Source organism: Lynx rufus, unplaced genomic scaffold, assembly GCF_022079265.1.
Source record: "Lynx rufus isolate CCGP_SWC_20201006 ecotype Redwood Valley unplaced genomic scaffold, mLynRuf1.p SCAF_7, whole genome shotgun sequence".
Lineage (NCBI taxonomy): Eukaryota > Metazoa > Chordata > Mammalia > Carnivora > Felidae > Lynx > Lynx rufus.
In genome coordinates this window covers 76538686-76550658 of record NW_025814889.1, presented here as the reverse complement: position 1 = coordinate 76550658, position 11973 = coordinate 76538686, and the positions used below count along the sequence as shown (strand labels likewise).

At 46.5% G+C, this 11973-nt stretch overlaps 1 protein-coding gene across 3 annotated transcripts in view; it reads left to right on the top strand.

Moving 5' to 3' along the window:
* Positions 1 to 2510: 2510 nt before the first annotated feature.
* The window catches only part of FMNL3 (formin like 3), a 54440-nt gene continuing 44977 nt past the window's right edge, over positions 2511 to 11973 (top strand). For all 3 annotated transcript variants that reach the window (XM_047066260.1, XM_047066259.1, XM_047066261.1), the window contains exon 1: positions 2511 to 2891. In XM_047066260.1, coding sequence (XP_046922216.1) covers positions 2766 to 2891 — 126 coding nt within the window. In that variant the 5' untranslated portion in view covers positions 2511 to 2765. The remainder of the gene's footprint in view (positions 2892 to 11973) is intronic.

Genomic DNA, 11973 nt, shown 5'->3' with positions numbered 1-11973 from the left:
ACCCTGGTTCAAACCACTAACATCTCTCACCTGTACTATTGTATTAGCCTCTTAACTGGTCTCCCTGTCCATGCCTCTATTCAGTTTATTTTCTTTTTTTTTTAATGTTTACTTATTTTTGAGAGAGAGAGAGTGAACAGGAGAGGGGCAGAGAGAGGGAGGACAGAGGACCTGAAGCAGGCTCTATGTTGACAACAGTGAGCTTGATGTGGGGCTTGAACCCACAAATCACAAGATCATGACCTGAGCCGAAGTCAGACACTCAACTGACTGAGCCACCCAGGCACCCCATTCGGTTTTTTTTCAATGCAACAGCTATTATAATCCTGTTAAAACATAAGCTAGGGGGTGCCTGGGTGGCTCAGTCAGTTAAGTGTCCAACTCTTGATCTTGGCTAAGGTCATGATCTCACAGTTTATGAGATCCAGCCCTGTGTGAGTCTCTGAGCTGACAAGTGTGGATCCTGCTTGGGATTCTCTCTCTCCCTCTCTCTCTGCCCCTCCCCTGCTCATGCACACACACACTCTCTCTCTCTTTCAAAATAAATAAATATTTAAAAAACCCACATAAGTTAGATAATATTATTCCTTTGCTCAAAGTCCTCCAATAGCTATCTATCCTACTTTGAGAAAAAACAAAGTCATTATGGTAGCCTACAATGGCCTGCACAGTATGATTTCTGGTTACTTTCTGACCTCATCTTTTACTCCTCTTTCTTCTGCTCATTGCACTCCAGCCACACTGGACTCCTTGCTGTTCTTCTAACACATGAGGCATAGTAGGCATTTACCATCCTCTCTGTCTGGATCATTCTCCCAGATATCTACATGGCTTACTCCCTTACTTTCTTCAGATATTTCTCCAAATCCAAATGTCATCTTATTAATGAGGCCTTCTCTGACCATCCTATTTAAAATTTTAACCTTTCTTCCACCTCTATCCCTTTTTTTTAAAATTTTTTCAACGTTTTTTTATTTATTTTTGGGACAGAGAGAGACAGAGCATGAACGGGGGAGGGGCAGAGAGAGAGGGAGACACAGAATCAGAAACAGGCTCCAGGCTCCGAGCCATCAGCCCAGAGCCCGACGCGGGGCTCGAACTCACGGACCGCGAGATCGTGACCTGGCTGAAGTCGGACGCTTAACCGACTGCGCCACCCAGGCGCCCACCTCTATCCCTTTTTAGTTTTATTTTTATTAACACTGATCCCTAACACCTGTACATTTTACTTCTTTAGTTGTAAATTTCAAAAGGGCCAGATATATGTTCTTTTTGTTCACAGATATATCTTCAATGTATAAAACAGTATCTAATATATAATAAGCCTTTCAATCAAAATTTGTTGAATAAATAAATGAAAAGTCAAGGTGATAACTTCAGGCATGGTTGGATTCAGGTTTTCAGCATGTTACTAGAACTATGTCTCTGTCTCTTAGCTTTGCTTTCCCCAGCAGGCGTGAGGTGTGATGGGTGATGGCATGATGGCCACCAGCAGCTCCAGATTTACATTCTAACAATCCAGTAGCCCTAATGGAGAGTATCTTTTTCCTGACTGTTCCAGTGAAAGCCTTGGAAATGAGCCTTATATTCTGGGTTTGGGTCAAGTCTAAAACAGTCTCTGACGATAGGGCAAGAAAATACTGTGGTAAGGCCTGGGTCATAGGGCCCCTTGGAAAGGGGGTGAAGTTCAGCTCTATTTGGACTGAGAACAGGGGACTGAGGGTTCCCTAAGAATAAAGGGGGTGCTTATTACTTGAAGAGGAGGGATGGAAGCTAGGCTAGCAGAAACAACAAATGTCCATCACATCATCAGTGATGACCGATCAGCAGACCTGGCCCAGAATAGCATTCTTCTGCACCTCCCTTTTCATGTCCAGTCAGATCAACCTCTGAACTTTTGTAAGACTCTCTCCTCCTAAATGCCTTTTCACCTGTCTCTGTCAGTTAAGGTCTTCCTCATCCCTCAGTGCCCAGTTCAAATAAGAGTCCCTGGAGATAACTCTTAACAGATGTGGTCTCTCCGTGTCCTGAGCATTCTAATTGTTTTAGCATCCTACTTCTCTTGTAGTTAGCTTTACACACTATGCCCTGTATTTTACTTATTTGTATACTTTACGAGCTCCTTGCGGGAAAGGGCCGGGTGCATTTCCCGGATGTCCAAGCAGGCGCCTCACACCTTCAGCAGCCACTGTGATTCGATTCGTACCGGGGCCGCCAGGGCGCGCTAGGCGCCAGGCGCGAGGCCGCCGGGGGGCGGGAGGCGCTGCGATTGGCAGGTACGGCCGTCAATCAGGCGCGGGCGGGGCGGGGCGGGACGCCCGGGAGGCCTGTGGGCGGGAGGCGGGCCCTGCATGAATGGGGCGCGCGGCGCGCGGGCTGCAGTCAGCGCACGGGGGGGAAGCCGGAGTCTCAGCCGGGAGTGGGTGGGAGGAAGCGAGGGGGGGTGCAGGGAAGGGAAAGAGCGCGAGGGGGCGGGGAGGGGCAGCGGCAGGAGCGGCGCGCCGAGAGCGGCGAGGCGGCGGGTGTGAGCGAGAGCGGTGGCCGCCGTACGGGTAGCTTCGGTGCCGCTGTCCGCTGCGCTGCCTCCGCCCTCGCCGCGCGCCACCGCCTGCGGGACCCTGTGGAGCTCCCAGCGCCCCTCACGGGGCAGAGGAGTCGAGACTAGGGGAGCCGGCGCAGAGGGAGGAGCCGGGTCGGAGCTGCCGAGCCCAAGGCCCCCGGGCGTGGAGGTGGGGGGCTGAGGCCCCCGAGGGGGCCCCGCCGCGATGGGCAACCTGGAGAGCGCCGAGGGGGGCCCGGGCGAGCCGCCTTCAGTCTCGCTGCTGCCGCCGCCCGGCAAGATGCCGATGCCTGAGCCCTGTGAACTGGAAGAGAGGTTCGCCCTGGTGCTGGTGAGAGCTGAGCCCAGTCCCTTCCCCCTCTTACTGTCTCCGAGGTCCCAGCGCCCAGGGTAGGACTTTGCCCGGGTTCCCCCATCCGGCCCACCCCTTAAGGGGGGCGCTTCCGACAGACTCAGTGCCTTCTTGGCAACCTCTGAGCAGCCGCTGGCCGCCCGACAGCCCTGTCGGGGACCTCTCGACCGCGGCCTCAACCGCTGGACACTTCGGAGGAGGGGTCCTCAGCCTGGGACCTCCCCAGGATCCACGCTTCTCCCTCCTCCCAGTCCCCTTCTCTGCAACCCTCTCACTTCTCCCCACTTCCCCGACAGCCTTCCCGGGTCCCTGGAATTCTCACTTCTAAGTCTCTGGCTGGTGCGGGGGAATTCAGAAACTTGGGGCCGGCCCCTTCCTCAGCTTAAGTCAGGGTTCTCGGACTGGGGAGACTGCCTCTCGTTAACATGGAGGCTTTCCAGGGAGTGGGTCCCACTTCTAGCCTAGACCAGATGTTTGGGGAGAGCGGTGGGGGGGACGGAGAGGGGGCTGGGAGCTCTTGAAGGGGGTGGAATAAAGAGTGATGCCATTCTACTTATTTTCAGAATGGCCTGCAGGCATCCTGCAAAGTTATAGTGGATTTGCCTAAAAGGCTGAACATGTGGATAAGCCATTTCACCAGTGTATTTTTCCAATTGAAACAATACACAAACTATCCCGCCTCCCTTTTTTTCTCCTTCTTTTTATGTTAAGCCCTGGTGGCTGGTTTGTGTTCTTTGCCTGTGCTTCTTTTTAGGCTTTATGTAGGTTCCCCAAAGACCTGTGTAGATGAATTTTAAGCTGACTTTGGGAATCTCCTTTGGTGTGGGAATTGGACATTGATGTCAATGGCCCTGTGGATAGAGAGGATCTGAGCTGGTATCACTGAGATGGAGCCAGAAAATATGTTGGAGGTAAAAATGAAGTTTTGGAGAAAGAAAGTGAACTAGGTGACAGAACATTTGCTAGGAGAGGTAAACCTTTGAGAAACTTGGGGAAATAGTTCCCAGTTCCTCAAAGAACTCTCTAAAGGGGTTAATGCTGCTGTTATTGTTGGTATGGCCTGAAGGGCCGACTTTGCCTTTGCCCATGCGGAGGGAATAGTTGTGGACTTAGCAGCCTTATTGGATTACATCTGCCTTGGAATAGAGAGATTAGATCTGTTGGCATCAGTGGGACTGTCTAGAGATCCTGGCCTCTCCGATGGTGGAGAGCCTGACATTAGCCCACTGGCACCACAGCCAGCTTAGAGGCATTCCAAGGGGAAGTGGTGTTACTGGCACCTCTCGGCCCATCAGGTCTGCAGAGGGCCAGAGGGATCTGGGCCACACATCCTGTGGCCCTCTGCATTTCCCCCAGCTTCCTCAAGGGGTTGGGTGAGTCAGTGATTACTAATATGCTGTGGCCAACTCAGAGGCTGAGGAGGAGAGATTGAGATTTGGTGCCCTTGAGAACAAGAGCTCAACTGTTGGGAGAACGAGTGGGAGGGAATCTGTACTCCAGTGGGGGTGTGAAACCCCCCCAGTGAGCTGACAGGAGGTAGTTACAGAAGTTGGAGAGAAAGGGATGGTTTGAGGTGGACTGGGTGGGGAGCTGCCTTAGATAGGGGCTGCCAGGCTACCTGCCAGGTTGTAAGAGCTCAGAACCAGAGTCAGTCATGTCCTCACTGGAGCTTGGTTGACAAGTTTGTTTAGTTAGTTGGCAAATTGATGGCTTAATATCTACAAAATGCACATGGTGTCTTGATTACTAACCAGAGCACCCAAAGAGCACAGGTCAAGCCAGAGACAGGACCACCCACTTGCAAGTTATACTATCTGTATAAAGTTTTGATTTGTTTCGTCTTGGCTTTTGTTTTGGTCTTGTTTCTGTGTGCCTGAGCTGCTGCTGTTGGGGGGTTGGGACAGGGCAGGCCAGGGCTAGTTAGCTGTCTTATGGGAGGAGGGGATTTTACCTCACTTTTCCAACACAGGAAAATCATGCTTTCTTGGGAATTTGAGTTCTTCTCTGGGGGCACTTAGAGAACTCTCTTTCCTCTGCTTCTGAAACATGCCCTTTTTTAGTATCCTTCTTTCTACTATCCTACTGTTTGGGAACAGTACTGGCTGTTGGATACTTGAACCTAGAGCAAGCTCAGGTGTATTTCTTGAATAGTCAGGAGAAGCATATTGTAGTAGAAAAAGCAAGGGCTGTCTTAGTAACTGTCTTCACCTCTCTGAGCCTCATTTGTAAATTTTATAGATTTCCTTATCTAGAAAATGGGGTAATAATCTCTGTCCTGGTAGGTTTATGAGAATTAGATGAACCATGTATATAAGGCCCTTGGTACCCAGTAGGTACTCAATATAGATTAGCTTTTTTTTCTTGATTGTGAGTCAGACAAGTTGCTGCTTTCTTACTTTTTTCTTTCCCAGATTGTTAGCATCACTATGATTGATTTGGTTTATGAAAAAGCTATTTGGGAGTTTGTTGAAGTGTCTTGGTTAAGCATATGGATGGATTTTCAAATCAAGGTAGGCTGAAATACTGGCCTCTCCACAGTCTCTAGTTAGAAAAGTGTTTGGACTTAAGCAAGTTGCTTAATATCTTTGAGTCCCAGTTTCTTATAAATGGAGATAGTAAGAGTAATTGCCACATGAAGTTGCTCTGTGCATATAATGAAACGGGAAGTCAAGTACTTAGATAGCAGAGTCTGGCATCTACTATATGCTCAGTAAGTGGTAGCTTTTAAATTTGTAGCTCCCAGCAGTGACTCAGATCTGAGATCACTGGTATTCCCAAAAAGGATTTTAAGTTTAGAAATCTGATGAAACCAATTACCCTGTTCTGTGTAGCTAGACTCAGGATATGCCTTCTGCTGTCAGATGGAGGGCTTCCCCCAATTCCACTGTATCTGTGGAAACGTATCTGTGGAAACTCCCCCCTGAAAAGAACACTGGCTGGGAAAGTTGTATCATTGTGAGTCAAGACCACAGGCTCCCAGCTTTCTGGTGTAGACACATGATCTGACCCACAGCCTGTCAGCCGAGGTTGGAGAGCTCAAGGTCTGAGGCCATGAGGTGATTTGTTCAGGACATTGATGGCAAGAGTCCTAACCCAGCCCAGTGCCCTAATGCAAGGCTTCCCTACTGCTACGCTGGGATACTAATTCCCTTATCCCTGGGGGCAGCTGAGGTCCCTGATTGGTCACCTCTGATTGGGATTAGTTCTACCATTTATCCCATGTGCTGTACAAATAGTATTATTTTCTAGGTGTGCCCTAATATGAAAAATTGTTGTGAGTCTGTGTTATGCTGTTTCTTTGGGTTCCTTCCTTACCCACCCTGTCTGAGCAGCAGCTCCTATTGAGTACTGACAAGTTTAGGGATGCTGCAGCTATTGGAGCTTCTCTATTAATACCAGAATGAGAACCTATCTCTGGTCTGATAAAGCCATAGTCTGTGTTTTGGTCCCAACTAGATTACTACCCAAGCTCAGTTTCGCACAAATTAGTATTCTGGCCAGTACTGGCCTTTGCTTAGATAGAGACGGGAGGCAGGGGGCTTTAAGAGCTTTGGAAGGATAGCCGTCTGCCCTTGTGTTTGTACCCTCATTTTTCTCTTTGCTGACTTATTACAAACTTGAAACAGAGTCCGAAGGTTCTGACGCCAGAAAAAACCCTGGATATCTCTTAGGAGGAGGCTCTCAGGGCCTAAGGGTGGGGTTGTATGACAGAGCCTGTCCCTACCATGGGTCCTCCTCTCACATTTCCCTGGTGATGACTGATGGCTTGGGGTTTTGCTGTAAGTGTAGCATTGATGTGGGAGCTAAGCTAAGCTGGGTGCTAGTTGACTAAGAGGCTTTGAGGGCCTCCTTTGACACAGAAAGGGGCTGGGAAAAACTTGGACTAAATATCAAGTTCCAAATGGCCATGGTGGAAATTTTTTTCCCAGCCCTGGGGATTGTGGTGAATTAGTTCGGGCTAGAATAGGACATGGGGGAGGGAAAGGACCCTTGACAGCAGCTGGTCAGAGGAACCCCTTGCTCAGAGACCCCACTGAGAAGACCTTAGGAGCCTCATTCCCTTGACCTTCCCATATGACCCTGCCTTAGACTGGGAGAAGTGTGTGGGGTGGGGGCATAGGACTGATGGAGTGGACTTCTTGTCATTTGGGAATGTTTTCTTTGCTCAGAGGGAGTTTCAGCTTTTTTTTCTTTTTTCTCTTAAAGTAGTACTCATTCCCTGAGAAAGGTATGGGTGATTTAGAAAGGAGAAAAGATTAGAGATTTATATTGAAGAAAAACATCCACATTTTCTCTAGTTCCTTTACCAAATGGAGCCAATGCATTTTAAAACTTTTCATATTTTTCTCTACAGTGTTGTAATATTGCTGTGTATATATTTTTAATCCAGTCTGGGGTGGTGTTTTGTTTGTTTGTTTTGGGGGGGGGTTGGCTTTGTTATTTCACTAGTTTTCCCAAGCTAGTCATTGTAAACATTTTTAAATGCTTGTACAGTGGTGCCTCAAGTGAATGTACCATTGTGTACTTAACTGTTCTATTGTTGGACATTTAAGTTGTTTGCTTCTGTTTGCCATCATAAACAATGCTGTGATGAACATCTTGGTGTACAAAACCTTTTCAATATTTAGAGTTTTCCTTAGGATAGAAATCCAAAATTGAACTCACTAGGTGGTAGGATATAAAATTTTTCAGGTCCTAAATACATATTGCCAAATGTTTTTTAGAAAGGGAGTAATGCATGTGAGTATCCTCAAAGGGAGGGAGGAACATTGAGAAAAGCTTCTTTTCTCCTGATTATGACAATAAGACATGTTTGTTAAGCAAATTTAGAAGTTAAAAACATAACAAGTATAAACTGTGTAGAAAAGAATAAAGAAAAGAATTAAGGGGCACCTGAGTGGCTCAGTCGGTTAAGCGTCCAACTTCGGCTCAGGTCATCATCTCACAGTCTGTGAGTTCGGGCCCTGCGACAGGCTCTGTGCTGACAGCTCAGAGCCTGGAGCCTGCTTCAGATTCTGTGTCTCCCTCTCTCTCTGCCCCTCCCCCACTCACACTCTGTCTCTGTCTCTCAAAAATGAATAAATGTTAAAAAAAATTTTTTTTAATAAAAAAAATTAAAATCACCTGTAATCTCACTGTCTACTATTAACATTGTGATGTACTTATATATATTTTAACAATTGGGATTATACTATGAAAATTGTTTTGTAAACTGATTTTTATTTTACTATCTTAGGCATTTTCTCCTTTGTTTAAACATTCTTTAGTATTAATAATTTCATGGCTGGATAGTGTTCCATAGTACAGTACTTTCTTACTGCTTTATCTTATATTTCGCTTTTTTGCTACTATAAATAACACCGTGAAGACTATCCTGTGCATAAATATTTGTGTGCATCTCTGATTATTTAGGATAAATTGCTAGAAGTGTAATTATTGGGTCAAAGGGAATATGCTTTTTAAGGTCCTTTGAGAAATATGCTTCTAAAAAAGTTGTACTAGTTAGCTTTTTCACTGATAGCGTGCATCTCTCCCTTTCTTTGTAAGCTAAACATTACTGGATGGTTAATATTTTTAAAACTTTGCCAATTTCATTCATGAGAAATGGTGTCTTGTTTTACTTTGCATTTTTCTTTCAACGTTTCGTCATAAGTGTTTTGGCCATCTTTTTGTGACCTTTGCTCTCTGTTGGGGATTTATTACATATACATATTTCTATGTAATAAATGTATACATTTCCACATTTTTATTATATAACTTTTTCACATATGAAAGAGCATATTATGTAAGATTAAAATAATAAAAAAAATGGACACTGGTGTATCTACTGTGGAGTTCTTGGAATTGCTTCCTGTCCCTTAATTTCTTCTCCCTGCTATTTTATCTGGGACGAAGAAACCCTTAGCTCGGGACTTGTTGGGTCTGGTACAAGTCTGCAGCTGGGACGGTCCAGGTGGCAGGCACACCAGTGTTTCAGAGCTCTGTCTGTGGGGAAACAGCCGCTACAGCTGGTGAGAACAGGAACTGGTCATGGTGGAAATAGCTAATCTTCAGTGAAGTGAAAAAAGAAGCCAAGGTGGAAAGGAAATGAGACCACGGATCCTCCCCTGCCCCTGAGGTCGCCTGGGAAGGCTGGTTGGAGCCAGGGCCCTGGTTCTGTGGTCAAGACCAGAGTTCCGCCCCAGAACTGACTGCGGCGGGCCCCGGGGACAGCAGCACTGGCTGCCTGAAGTCGGTGTGTTAACTGGTCGGCCAGGCTGGTCACCTCTTTTCTGGGGAAGCATTTTTCCCAAGTCTGAGCTGAGCTGAAGCAGTGCCAGGGAAAGGCCGGGGGTTCATTCCAGTTCGGAAATGCACTTCAGAGAAGAGGAAGGACCTTTTCCTTTGAAGATAAGAGAGGGTGCTGTCTCCACACAGCCCTCCCACCCCCAGCTCTTTGCTGGGTACTTTAGGGCTCCCCCTTTGGATAGCACCAGTTGGGAATTTGAGGGGTTTTTGTCATCCATGAAGAAGTGTGTTGCAGAATAGAGATGAGATGAACAGCTAGAATTCCTGGGTTCCCAGTTCCAGTCTCTCTTTTGCCTCCCTCAGCAAAGCCACATCTTTGTATGTTGTTTTCCTTCCACAAGGGAGAATGAATCACCCAAGAAAGATGTGGAGCTGTCAAGCTGCCTCTCTGTCCTTGAGATACTCTGGTTTTCTTTCCCTCCCACCCTGCTCTCTACTCTTTTTATCTTTCAGAATCCTCCTCTTTCCAGATTCTCTCACCTTTTCTGTCTTTCATCCCCTCGCAACAAAGTTGTGGGTTGGGAGTTTCTGTGTGGGGTAGGAGAGGAACTGGATAGGGGTTTTTGGAAGTACCTTTCCCCTCACCCCCAGATTTACTAATTTGCATATTTCTCTCAGTTTATGAAGTACTCTGAGATCCTTAATGTGTTGCAAATAATGTTCAGCACCACAAAGGGCTGGCAGAATTATTTACATGATGAATTTTGCCAGTAGAGGAAGGGTTTAGGCTGTTTACAATGTGATGGCTCAGTTCTTGTCCTTATCTCTTCCTCCTATCCCCTCCTCATCTCTTAACACCTTCCCAACCCCATCCAGAGTTGGGCTGGTAGCCTTGCCTCTGGTTCCCTAGAAGCATTAACAGAGCTGGTATACTCTTTTTTCCCTACTTGCTCATCGACCCAAGTCTAGACTAGAGAATGCCATACCCTCCTCCAGTCGCCCAGTGCTTCTTGAAGTAGGAGCTAGGGATGAGCCTTGTGTTTGGTACTTCAGGAGATGGTTATCTTGTTTTAAGAACTGCTTACCTGAAGCTTAGAGTAGAGTTAGTTTCTGCTCAGTTTTTACAGGCTTCCTAGCAGGGAGCTGGGAAGCCAATCCCTAGATCTTCCCAAGTGTTTCTCATGAAACTTTTTAAAAAGCATCTATTCTGGGTGGAAGTAGCTGGTTTGAGACTTTTGCTGGCTCTTGCTGATTATTGGAAAGGAAAAGCATCAGTTTTGGAATCAGAAAACTTTTTGTTTTTCAAGTTTTTATTTAAATTCCAGTCACTTAACATACGGTGTGGAGTCAGAAGACATAGGTTCTGATCCCACTTTATTTATTTTTTAAATGTTTATTTATTTTGAGAGAGAGGGAGTGCACTTGCATGCATGCAGAGTGGGGGAGAGCAGAGAGAGAGAGACAGAGAGAATCCCAAGCAGTCAGCACTGTCAGCACAGAGCCTGACTCTGGGCTTGATCCCATGAACTGTGAGATCATGACCTGAGCCAAGATCAAGAGTTGGACGCTTAGCCAACTGAGTCACCCAGGCACCCCTCTGATCCTACTTTATAGCTTTTTTCCCTCAGCTGAATGACCTGAAGCTGAAAGCCTATAACATTTCTGAGCAAATTTCATTCTTTATGAAATGGGTAATGATAATACCTACCTTACAGGGTTTGATGGATATTTACAGTAGAAAACATAGTAAAAATACTCTGTAACCTATAACAGTTCTACCAGGAAATGTTTGTGTCATATACATTGCCCACTACACCAACTTCTGTTCCCAATAAATAAAAGTGGTTGTCAAGTGTGGGAGGTGTGATCCCAGAAGGGAGTTTTTGGAAACAAGTGGGGATATTTTGGTTATCACACTAACTGGGTGGTGCTATTGGCACTTAGTGCCTGAGGGTCAGGGATGGTAACTATCCTACAGTGTTTGGGTCAGTCAAGCACAGTAAAGAATGATCCTGTCCACATGCTGATAGCACCCCCACTGAGAATCGTCATCTACTAATCTGTACCTCCATTGCCTTGTGTCTCAGTTGGGGATGAAGCTTCAGGTGCAGCGAAAGTGAAGGCACAACCATAGTTTTTGGTACTTTCTTGATTTTCCCTGTTATGCTCTCAGGCAAGAAGTGGACTTCTTTTGTGACTTCTGTCTTTAGGTTTAAGGCCTGATTCCCTGATGCCCTCTGTGCTTTGGGCCCTACCCTAAAACTTACCAAGGAGCCATGTGGGGTATGCATACTCCACTGCTGACCTTTACCCACCCCAGATAGCTCCTTAAGCCAGGGTAAAAATTCTTTTAGGTTGGGAATATGTATGAGAGATCTTTCAGCAATGCTTCTGAATCTTTTGGGTAACAGGCCCTGTTTCGAATCTGATTAGACGTGTGACCCCTGGTTCTCCCTGCCCTAATGCATATGTGCACACACAATATTTTGGGGGGTTAAAGCTTATTCTTGGATCTGCTTAGGAATCTCTGGCTTTGAGCCTAGAGTAATGGGAAGGTAGAGCTGAGTGAGTACAAGATACAAGTACTCTTGATGTTTTGTAAGGAGAAGCCCTGGTTATCAGGTCAGATGAAATGACGTCTCTTGGTGGTGGTTCCAAACAAGAGAGCTTGATCAAACTTGGCTGACTCCCATTCAGAGGGAGATATTCTGGCCCCTGGACATTTTGACTTAATTTTGATTAAGGACACTGTGTGGTGGGGTCTGCCCTTTTGAGCTACACCCTCAACCTCCAGGAACATCTAGGTAGGGATGACAGGATGCACTTTGATAAA